At 42.0% G+C, this 11,700-nt stretch overlaps 1 protein-coding gene across 1 annotated transcript in view; it reads right to left on the bottom strand.

Annotated features, from left to right (window-relative positions):
• Nucleotides 1-3,583: 3,583 nt before the first annotated feature.
• Nucleotides 3,584-11,700, bottom strand: part of LOC125226848 (transcription-associated protein 1-like) — a 38,808-nt gene continuing 30,691 nt past the window's right edge. The window contains 8 exon segments of the mRNA XM_048130980.1: nt 3,584-4,398; nt 4,668-4,807; nt 6,319-6,553; nt 7,420-7,528; nt 7,984-8,424; nt 9,588-9,804; nt 10,636-10,822; nt 11,222-11,389. Coding sequence (XP_047986937.1) covers nt 4,099-4,398; nt 4,668-4,807; nt 6,319-6,553; nt 7,420-7,528; nt 7,984-8,424; nt 9,588-9,804; nt 10,636-10,822; nt 11,222-11,389 — 1,797 coding nt within the window. The 3' untranslated portion in view covers nt 3,584-4,098.

Raw genomic sequence — 11,700 nt, 5'->3', positions numbered from 1 at the left:
TATAAAGTTCCGAATGATCAGGAAATGTTGCTTGTCTAGTTTGTCTATTAATTAATCATCAAATATGGATAAATTATTAGAACCTATTAGGGTTTCGTAGGGAAAAACTACAAGGTTGATGCTTTGTTGTCAAAGGTAGTCAAATGCTTTAAATACCTGTTTTCAAAAAAGAACGTACGCCCATTTTAAATGACAGTACATCTGAACTGAATACACACACAATAAATCTTTCTGGGTCGAAGTGTGTTTGTAAGGGCCTTAATAAGATAATCCTGTGATGCCAAGAATTTTCTGAGGCCCCTGACGTCGGTATCTTGAGTACAATCATACAATGTCGGAGGATCGTCATTGCAAATAACTATTATGTACTTAGCTAGTACCTACAATGAATAGAATAGCTAAGATCTAGGCTATGATTTTTGTGTGTCTTGGGGTGTAATGTGGTCATATTTTGCACGATACCAGAAATCAAATTCAGTTGTTTCCGTGTTTACATTCATACCATACAAATTCGTACAATTTTATATTGAAAATTACATGAATGCAAATATATTTACTAAATGGGACGCTTGCATCGATAAAAAGCGCTACGAATCGCGATTCGCAATCCATTGTAAGCCTATCTACAGTGAACTGGTAGGAAAAAACCTTATCATTAGAAACCCAGATCCCCTCCACCACAACAGGTGGCCGTTTAACAACAACAGTGTGGATAATATAATATTTAAGCACAGGGTTATTTTTATTATGTGGGAGTTTGTGCATGTAATAAGTGCTTACACAATGTTTACAGGAATGTATCCCCACAGAAGCCTTTGTAGTGGTTCTCTCGGTTTACATTGTTGTGAATTTGCAACGGGCAGTGCATGGCGCGGGCCGCGGTGAACCCCGTCACACTGACATTGCGTTTAATCCGGCATTCCATATGGAATGCGGTCGCCGGCCGCGCACCGCCCGCGCCGACGCCGCCTCTCTCCTCCATGTTTTCTTATCCACTCGCTTCCGGCCACCATATGGGATAGTGGGATAGGACCGAATCCAATAAGAATCCAATCAGCATAATACTCCTATCGAAAACTCGTATTTTGGTCCCTTATACACTCCGTATCAATCAATTGATTAGATGACGTCATAATGTATACAACAACTGCGAACGAGGAACTGTTTCTTTTGATGAATCCCAGAGCACGAAGAGCAAAACAACTACAAGAAAAAGTAGTGTACCGGGTACAGGCTTATTAGTTACCGATTGTTTATGTGCGCGAGTTATCTTACGCTTTTATATCGTTTGGATACGATTCGCCTGCCACGTCGCGGTGAATTTTCGTTATGAGGGTACGAAGTAAACAAGTTTTTGACTCACCTTCGTGAATATGCCACCGATTGTTAAAAATATCCACAAACTATAGCACAGATAATACGGTTTTCGTCCGTATAACACAATATTCACCACACCAAAACGACAACATAAATAAACGCAGCCACAAATCCCAACACGGTTCGGTTTGGAGCAGCGCTCTCTCGTGTTCGAAACGCAATGCGTCTCGGGAAAATGCACTGACACAGGGCGGGGTTGTCGAATGTCATAAACGGTCGGTTTCAGTGGTCAGAGACTTGCAGTGCGAACAGGATGGTCGCGCGGCACTAGCGCGCGGCTCGGCGGCGCGGACGGGACTGGGCTCTCGGGCGCCAGCGGGGCGGCGGGCGGGCGGTGTCGCGCGCTATATTGGCCGGCGCGCCGCGCCGACAACGACGTGGCTGTCGCGACTCCGAACTACCAACTACTCCACGGAGCATAGAAAAATCAGGATAATACTAAAAAAGTCCTTATCAAATCTGAAATATGTGGTTACCAACTGATGGAATTTAAGTGCTGATAACTCACCCACGGTTATACCTACACATGAATTTAAACGGAGGAATGTACCTACGCAACAACGAAGTTTTGCAGATACATAATAACGCAAATCGCTCATGTACATTATACACAGCTGACCGAGTCTTTTATATTCATCCTGATTCTGTTTTCATTAATATAAAATGACACAACAGACAATCATTCTTACCCTAAAGTTGACTAGAAGAGAATGTAACTTTGCTATTGCATCGCTGTGAAAAGAGTTTTCCAACATAAACACGCCTCAGTTAGGTCGGGGGTACCTTAGCTAGCAGTTTCCTGGCCGTCTTACAATTGCTGCACTTTCTTTCCCATTGTTGGTGCGATTAAATCAAACGTCTCCAGTGATTGAGCGAGATTAGCGAATGCGGCGGCTGGTGGGGGCTCGTTAGTGCACTTGCCGCGGGTACTTTCACCTATGCAAGTACTCGCGTAGCTGTCACTTGCACATGCAACTAATAACTCATTCACACACTGACGCCCCTAATTCAGACCATTCTATTACTTTTTCCAAGTTAAAACTAGGTATTGCCCACGTTTGCAATTGCACATACTGACGATCGACTCTTTCGAGCCTCGCTTTCAACTAAATTTCTTCTACCAATTTAAGAAATAGATAAGACTGAAGAAAGTCAGAAATTTGACAAAATGTAACTTAATTATATTTTGGTAGAGCCTAAATCATCAAGATCTTGATGATTACATAAAATATGCCCCCGCCCCATTAAGGGTTAACTGCGCACATCGGGATAGTATTTCTTTGCCTTTTCCTCGGAATCCAGACAGAAAATATAAACCCAAAGATCTCTCGCTTACAGTATATCTGATTTGTTTTGATATTAGAAAAATCGTGTTCACTCCGATTTTCACGCTCCTGAGAACGACTCTATTTCCCACTCATTAAGGTCCAAATTAAGGTGGTCTTGTGGAACCTGTATTTGGGATGGCGTATGTTCAAATATAATTGCACCACAGGCATCACAGGGACTTTTACACTGCATCCAGTAGTAATTAAAGTACAGACCAATTAGTTTTGCTTATAATTTCTAACTTTCATAACATTCTTGATAAAAAAGGACCAGGTAAAATGGCATGCGTATAGGTGCTACTGACCCATGTGGGGGACAATTTCGCTGGCATGGTGGGTCAGTAGGCAGAGCGCTGGAGTATCGACCCAAAGGCCGTGAGTTCAAGTTTCATCCAAGCCAGTAATTTTCCACTTTTAAATTTTACTCACTATTTATTTTAATAAAAAGTTAAAAATAGATCTCATTTTGATTGAATATGTTAAACCTTATTTGGAAAATCTTGTGGAATAAATCTGGTCGGTAAAGGGGTTAAAATAAGACTAACGATATATTTTTTAAACTCTTACAACGTCCCTATGCCGTTCCAAACGTTAAGTAATTTTGTTGATATCGCTTTAATACTACATTTAGGACAAAAAGCGGTGACTGAAAATGTAAATTTTTCATTTTACGAGACCTTCATATTCTCAACATGGCTGCTATAACGCAAACATAACTTATGATAAACTTTGCAGCTCCAGTCATGCGGATCCGGTTTTAATTAAACTCGTTTTTGATGCTGATTAATCGTATCTTATCATAAATTGAAATGGAATGTGTGTGGAAAAAGAGTAGAAAATAAAACTACACATTATTTTTAATTTTTATTGCTCTTGAATGCAAGAGAAATTTCTCGTCAGGTATTTGTCATATGCGGTATGAATACGGGGTATTACCCTATGAATTAGTCAGAATAGTCTGTTTATGAGTTCTAATTCGTTGGTATTTCTTACTTCTATATGAGACCCTTAAAATAATAAAGGAAACTAATCCAAAAAGACTTCAGTTCGACACATAAACTAAAAACCCTTTTATACTTGTATAAACGTTATGACAATAAACAATAGGTACGCGAACACGTACAAGGGTTCTTTGAAACGTTAGTATATTGAGTAAAGATAGCAAAAATCTTAAACACAATTATTTTTATAACCTAATAAATTGTACTTTTTACAATAAACTGAAACATAATGAAAGTGTAAAATCAACTGATTGTATTCAATCTACGGGATTCATTCGGCTCGAAGGACCAAATTACGTTATCACAAGTTTATATATCAGAAATAAAATAACAAGATTGTGCATAACCAATTAATTTTACGCAATCCGGCTCGAAGGACCAATAATGTTTGTTTACAGCCACGGATGCCAGGCCGGGTCCATGCGGCAGAGGTTGTCGTGGCTGGCGGCGGCGGTGACTAGAGTAGCCACCTTGCTGTCGGGGCCATCGAACTGGGCCAAGAAGGTGAGCCGGCCGGTGATGGCCGTCACGGCCTTGGTGACCATGTTGATGATGGTCTCGTTGTCCATTTCCATGGGTTTGTTCTCCGCGGAGGTGCCGGCGGCGGCGGCGAGGCCGGACTTGTCTTCCAGGCGCTTCCTGTAGCCGGTTACCATCTCGTCTCGCAGGATCGTGCGGAGGATCGATTGTATCTGAAAATAATCATTGGATTAGACCACTCTCTGAAAACAAATATTACAAATTAGCTACAACAGCGAAAATTAAAGGGGCATTCCAAAAAGTGACGTACCTACGAATACATAGCGTAATTATTTTAAGCTAAGAAGACGATACTTAGCATTTTGACGGTATGTAGGTACTAAGAGCCTAAGCTATTGCAAATTCAATCAAAGACATTGACTGACTTCTAAAATGTAAAGCAGCAGTAAGCTAATAGAAATAACAAGTGGATTATCATTACCTTGAAGTTAGGCGTGACGAGGCACCGCGCGACGGAGATGGCGGAGGCGGTGAGGGGCCCCGTGATGCCGATGGTGGTGAGGAGCTCCGAGATGTTGGGCGTCAGCCGGAACGGCACCGGACGGTTCCCGTCTAGTTCGCCTGCACAACAATCTACTGTTTAGATCTACGACTCTACGTTTATTATATCTTTAAAGAATACATGAATCGTTTTAGGATGAAGAAGCGGGTGAAGCAAACCAAGCCAACTACATGCAACATTTGTTAGGGCCATCCCACACTCAGTCTTTTGAGCGTTGGCGTCTAGTCAACGCTATAGAAAATAATGTCGCTGAGCAGTTGCGCCAAGAACTGGCAGAATGCCGAAGCTCGAGAGACTAGTAGAGTGGCACTTAATTAGAGCGAAAAGTAGTGCTAGAGTACAGTAAACATGTTATCAATGAGTTTATGAAAGCCTTCAGAAAAAAAAACATACGAACCAAAACGTGAAATAAGCCCATGCAGTCCAGTTTGCGTGCGTGATATAACACCATTTACAAGCCAGTGTGAAAAAGGGTACTTAAAATGACGTGTGAAATTGAAACGCATGCAATATTGTTTATTAAGCGGTATTATAGTAAAATGTGAATTAATTAGTCAAATTTCATAATGGATGAATGGATTAAACATCCATTCACTTGTACTATGTTTTTAATACGCAAATAGTAAACACGAAACATATAGCACCTACCTGTTACAATCTAAAATTTAACGCCAATGAGTGTGAGGTATATATTTAAACTCTTTTAGTTATTATTAGTTTATTAATGTTAGACAAGCATGTATTCCATTTGTTCAAACTTTCATAAACCGTATTGCACCTAACTCTTTCTGCAAGAAATATGGGTGAAGCAAATAAAAATTTAACAGGTGAAATACAATCCATAGAAAAAGAAAAAATAAAACACAATTGCATATTAGTTTTCAACATTGAACCCATTACAAACTTAAACACTCATGCATAATACCACAAATCACAAGTAAAGATAAAGTCGCCAAGCGCAAGATTGCAAGAAAAGGACAACATATATTATGAAAGTATGTATTACAATATGTACTACATTTTTACACTGATCCGGATCGTTACAACGGTTCAGTATGTAAGTGTTGATATGCACGAAGTACGGATCCGTACCCAAATCTAACGTAATAGTACATCCACAAACTTGACTAACAGCGAACACAAACAAACACGAAGTTGTGGAGAGGCGTTTTGCCCGTTCTGTTTGGTTTTGCCAATGATCGGCATCATTGTCGATTTTGTACAAATCAAAGGGAAGATCGACAAACAGGCACATTATCCAGGGCTGTGGCAGATGTCACTCGCTCGTGGTCACGCGTCAAGTACCTACACGCTAACTGTTCATTCGAATTAACAAGTGGCCGAGTGCGCCACGCGCCCGCCTGTGTAGTCGCGTGGCACGTACCTACTATCCTTCTGAGTTATACGTAGTAACTAGTATTGGTGAAATAAAGCGTAGGTATTTGTCGTTTTGCGGGCAAGTGAAGGATCTGTTACATTACTAACTTATTAATCTGTGGCTGGGGGTGCCGTGTTTGTGTTCGGTGATATAGCCGCTATGAGCATGGCTCAACCCAATGTTAGCTCTTACCTGTGGTGTCGTCGACGTCGAACTTGAAGTAGGACACGTTGAGCAGCCCCGAGTCCTGGTGCACGTACATCATGTCGGGGTTGAGGCGCGTGAGGTGGAGCACGTACTCGGCGAAGCCGGCCAGCGAGAGCTGAAGAGTGAGCATCTTCCTGAACGTCCAGTAGTCGGTGGGCGCGGCGAACGTCGCCGCCGCCCACTCGCGGAGCATGCCTTTTGGCACCATCGTAGATTGCACCTGGTCAACGATTCAAATTATTTAACAATTTGTTTTTTTATCATGTAGAAACGTCTGCGAGCGATATTACATACTTTTTAAATTAAAGGAAAAATTAACACCTCCGGCAGGACTCGAACCTGTGACCTCCTGCTTTGCCGGAGCTATCGCGCTCCCAACCGCGCTACGGAGGCCTGCTGGATGTGTGCGAATATCCACGCGTTCCCTCAATTCTTAAACGCCTTGAGGTGGCGTATAGCAACATCTACCGGTAAGAATACATCTTAACAGGCACTGGAGTCTCAATTTACATTGAGAATTCGCCAGTAACAATGTGCTAACCTATACTAAATTTGTATTTTATCACGTAGAAACGTCTGCGAGCGATATTTACATACTTTTTAAATTAAATAATTCTGATTTAACAATTTTCCAACAACTTATCTGAACAACATAATCTGAATCCAGCCAACACTTATCCGACTTTAAAAAAATACGCAAGAAATAATCGAGAACCGGTATCAATGTGAATAAGACTTAACATTTTAATAAAACGCCAAGCAGATCGACTGGAACTTTGTCGGCATACAATGATTGATATTTGGCTATATGGCTATAGCCGCGCGCGACAGTTGCCGTCATTATAAAGTATAAACCCAAGTTTTTCGGCACCCCATTCAAAAAACGAACCCGGGTCTCCTGCTCACGCACAGCAGCGTTAGCGGCTGAAGTCCTTTTTCTGCTGTCTATCTTTGAAATCTAGATGCCGTTGACCAACTCTAAAGGCGAGCAATGTGACCTTGCACCTCCTAAACGAACATGTTACTTGATTACGGTATAACGAGAGAGATGGTGTGTGGTCTATCTATCATACAGTGTATACGTACCTCCCGTAGAATGTCCCTTAACACCTGGTGCGAGGCCTGCGAGCCGCGCGCCTGCACGGCGGCCAGCCGCTCGTAGTAGCGCGCCACTGGCGCGTCGTACTCCACGCCCCTATAACATACAATTACAGTTGTATAGAACATCAAAGGTTGTGGAAACTATCTCTTTACAAGTAGAACTATACAGTCTATAGACTGGATTTGGAATTTTTATGTGGTTTTCACTCAGAATCGCGAGCTCTTTCAATCCTAATAGGAGAAAAAAAGTGTCTCCAGATTTTTTCCCCATTCCGTTACCACTTTTTCATACATTTTGTATGGTGGTAACGAAATGGAAGGTTTGAATAATGTATAGATATCTTGGGACATTTTTTTCTCGTATCAGAATCGAAAGACCTCGCGATTCTGAGTACGAATCGCGTAAAAAATACCCGTGTTACAAAAAAAAGTGGGGTGGACAACTTTGAAAAAAATGGCCCCTATACTTATCCACAATTTACCACAATTTGATGTCTTCAAGAATTAGGGCTATGAGTAAAGTAACATGAAAAAAAAGACATGAAATACCTGTTGGCGCACTCGGTGCGGTAAATATCCAACAGCGATATCGAGCTGGGATTGTCTTCTACGAGACGCATCTGCGGTGACACCGAAACGACGCGCGGTACTGTGAAATGCAGGAATCTTCTGGATGTTTCCTTCTGCTTGCCCAGGTAGTGGTTGAGCATGCGGAGCAGCTGCAGCACGCGCTCCTCGCGCCGGGCGTCCCCTAGGCCCGAGTCGTTCACGACCAGGTACGGGTATATCTTCCCGTTGTGTCCGCGGATGTACAGTCTGCGCGCGGACGTGTTGTGTTTCTGCACGATCTCGACGCGCGGCATGAAGCGCGCTATGCGGACGTGGTAATGAGAATGCTTGGGGAGCAGGAACTCGCCGGGTAGCTCGACCTCGGCCGTCTTTAGGCTGAAGTTGGATAGGAATCGGCATTTCTCTTCTATCAGGAATGACCTGAAAAAAAAAACGTTTATTTTTGTTTGTGCATTACCGAAGTGAAGATAATAATCCTCATTATTTTTTCCAAGAAATTGTATCGCTAATTACACCGGTGTTATCGGACATAATAACAGCATTGCACGGCTACACAAAATGTGTGATAAATAAGTCGTTAACGTTTTCTAAGAACGATTAAATGCTAAAATTTCTTCCTGTAATAAGGGTTCCGTAGTCAACTAGGAACCCTTATAGTTTCGCCATGTCTGTCTGTCCGTCCGTCCGTCCGTCCGTCCGTCCGTCCGTCCGTCCGTCCGCGGATAATCTCAGTAACCGTAAGCACTAGAAAGCTGAAATTTGGTACCAATATGTATATCAATCACGCCAACAAAGTGCAAAAATAAAAAATGGAAAAAAATGTTTTATTAGGGTACCCCCCCTACATGTAAAGTGGGGGTTGATATTTTTTTTCATTCCAACCCCAACGCGTGATATATTGTTGGATAGGTATTTAAAAATGAATAAGGGTTTACTAAGATCGTTTTTTGATAATATTAATATTTTCGGAAATAATCGCTCCTAAAGGAAAAAAAGTGCGTCCCCCCTCTAACTTTTGAACCATATGTTTAAAAAATATGAAAAAAATCACAAAAGTAGAACTTTATAAAGACTTTCTAGGAAAATTGTTTTGAACTTGATAGGTTCAGTAGTTTTTGAGAAAAATACGGAAAACTACGGAACCCTACACTGAGCGTGGCCCGACACGCTCTTGGCCGGTTTTTTCATGATAAATTGGAATTTTCAACACAATTTTCCTTTTATATCATTTTTGTGCTAACCTTAATTGGTCTGAATTGTATCGCCGTCGTAATGGGTGTAGGAGATATTGCTTATTCAAAAGTTGGCAATTGCTGAGCAACCAAATAGGATGAAATTGTCGTCCCACGAAAGCTCTTATTTTTACCGCTTTTATTTTTCCAACCACGAACTTCGCGCATAGCTATCTGCTATTAAGGTATTTATGTGTGCCGTTATCTGAGTTTAGGGGCCTTATTGTCGGTATTTGGATACGCGGCGTCGTATTTGTATACGAACATCGTTCATAACGCCGTAAGCGCCATCGACAAATAAGGTCCCTTTACCCAGATAACGTCACATATAATAGAGTATATGATACTTACTTGGGCAAAACCTTAGTCTTCGCCTCCAAAATCTTGACCCACTTCCTCAGCTTCTGTATGAGATTCTGCAGCTTCATCGCATTGGGCTGTGTGAAGTCGAAGTCGCTGGTGAACTGCGTCTTCATCTTCTGGAACACCGGGTCCTGCACGGTGGCCTGCGCGCGCCGCGCCAGGCTCTCGGAGGCGGCTGAAGAGAATACACCACTTGAAACATTTTCTGTCGACATACAAAATATACTACTTGTATAATATATGCATTCGCTGAAGCGAGGGATTTAATTAAATATGCATACGGGACAGGGTCCTTCTGAAAGGAAATGTAATTATTTTCATCTAAATGGCCATCGCTTTGCAGGCAGACGAGCATGGACGAGCGATAAATGATAAAACATCAGGCCCTCCCTATCGAACTTACGAATAGTGCGATAGGGTCGGCCTGATGTTTTATCATTTATCGCGCGACCATACTTGCCTGCCAGGTCGAGTAAGTTATGTATATTAAAATTTCGACAATGACGACTCTTTAAATTAGGTGGCTTTAGAAACTATAAATTTACTTCATCATATTTCTTCTACAATAAATATAGCTTTGTATTACTAATTAATGTGTGTGTGTGTGTATTTTAAATTAGTTTGTATTTATTGTAAACGCTTATAAATCGCTTTATTAGTCATGCCAATGAAAGACGTCAGCTAGCTAAATAACAATAATATAATTTGCGAGTTCAAGATTCGAACCTTTCAGGAAAATTATTACCCACCGTTCATTCATTTATTTTGAAGTCAATCTAAATAAAAATGAATCCCTATTTTCCTTGGTCAGTCGTCCATGGTATTACAGCTGGGTCGATTTGTTTTAGGGGTTTGTTATTGTAACGAGAAGGGTACGATAGATTTAGGGGAACCGAAGTTCGCTGGGTCATCATTCCTGAATGATGAAGTTGAGCGCGTTGGCTGACGGTTGTGTCGACATCACGTGGCACTTGGTCAGCCCAGATGAACCGAACTTCACCGCGTCGTCTAGAGGTAAATTAATCTGTATACTGACTTATCCCGATTCCAATGCAGATGCCGAAGGTGGAGACGACCTTCTTGATGAAGTTGAGCGTGTGGGGGGTGACGGTGGCGTCGGCGACGGCGGCGCGGTGGTGGAAGGCGACCACGTGGCACTTGGCCAGCCCCGCGCGCAGCTGCCGCAGCACCTCTTCGTACCAGTTCTCGCGGAACCACACCATCTGGGAATGGCAGGAAAGAGTGTTAGCATCAAACTCTCATATAGTCAATTAAACTTATAGAAGCAATTACCTCGCCCGGATAATGTCAAACGTAGACGTGCTTCTCAACGCTGCTAGTTGCCATTGCCATTTAACTCATAGTCTTAGTCATTTGTTCGCTGGTAATCAATAAACAGACGCACTAAAATAAATTGAACTCGATACTCAACTACATTTTTGCATCCTAATTCGATCCGGTCGCCGCATGTCAATCGTACATAGGTACATGTTATGTCCTAACTTAAATTACAGTCGCCGAAGATACCAACAGATTTTTCTGATATGAAAGTGTTTATCCCATAGGTAATAAAGAATAAAACAGCTCATTCTAGAAAAAGTAACACCATTTTGATATGTCACCTGATCAACGATGCCCTCTAGCGAGGAGAGCACGGTGGGATGTATCTCTCGTTGCAGCTGCATGATCTTCGAGCAGCGCCACATGGGCAGCGTGGCCTTGATGGGGCCGGTCTCGCCCGTGGGACCGCCGCTGGAAGACGATGCGCCTTGCTCTGCCGTCCTTCCCGGCTGAAACAATGTCATTTTAATTTAGGAATTGTCGGTACATCGTGTGATTAGCAGGCGTATCATGTCATTTCGAATCAGTTTCTCGCCCGACATCCATTTCAAAATCGCGACTTACTTTTCTGCTGATTTAACAAGTAACTAGTTACTTGTTAAATCAGCATGTATCTGAAGTTTCGAGGCTAGCCTCGAACCGAACCGAAGCTAGCCTCTAAACTTCAGATAGGATACTAAATAGGCTTAATACTGGCTATTTAACTAAATTGAACAGGAATCTAGTTACAAAAAGCACAACTAAAAACGCAAAATATTCA

This window comes from Leguminivora glycinivorella, chromosome 6 (assembly GCF_023078275.1).
Source record: "Leguminivora glycinivorella isolate SPB_JAAS2020 chromosome 6, LegGlyc_1.1, whole genome shotgun sequence".
Taxonomy (NCBI): Eukaryota; Metazoa; Arthropoda; class Insecta; order Lepidoptera; family Tortricidae; genus Leguminivora; species Leguminivora glycinivorella.
Note: the sequence above shows the minus strand (reverse complement) of the source record. Positions and strands in the feature narration are given on the sequence as shown.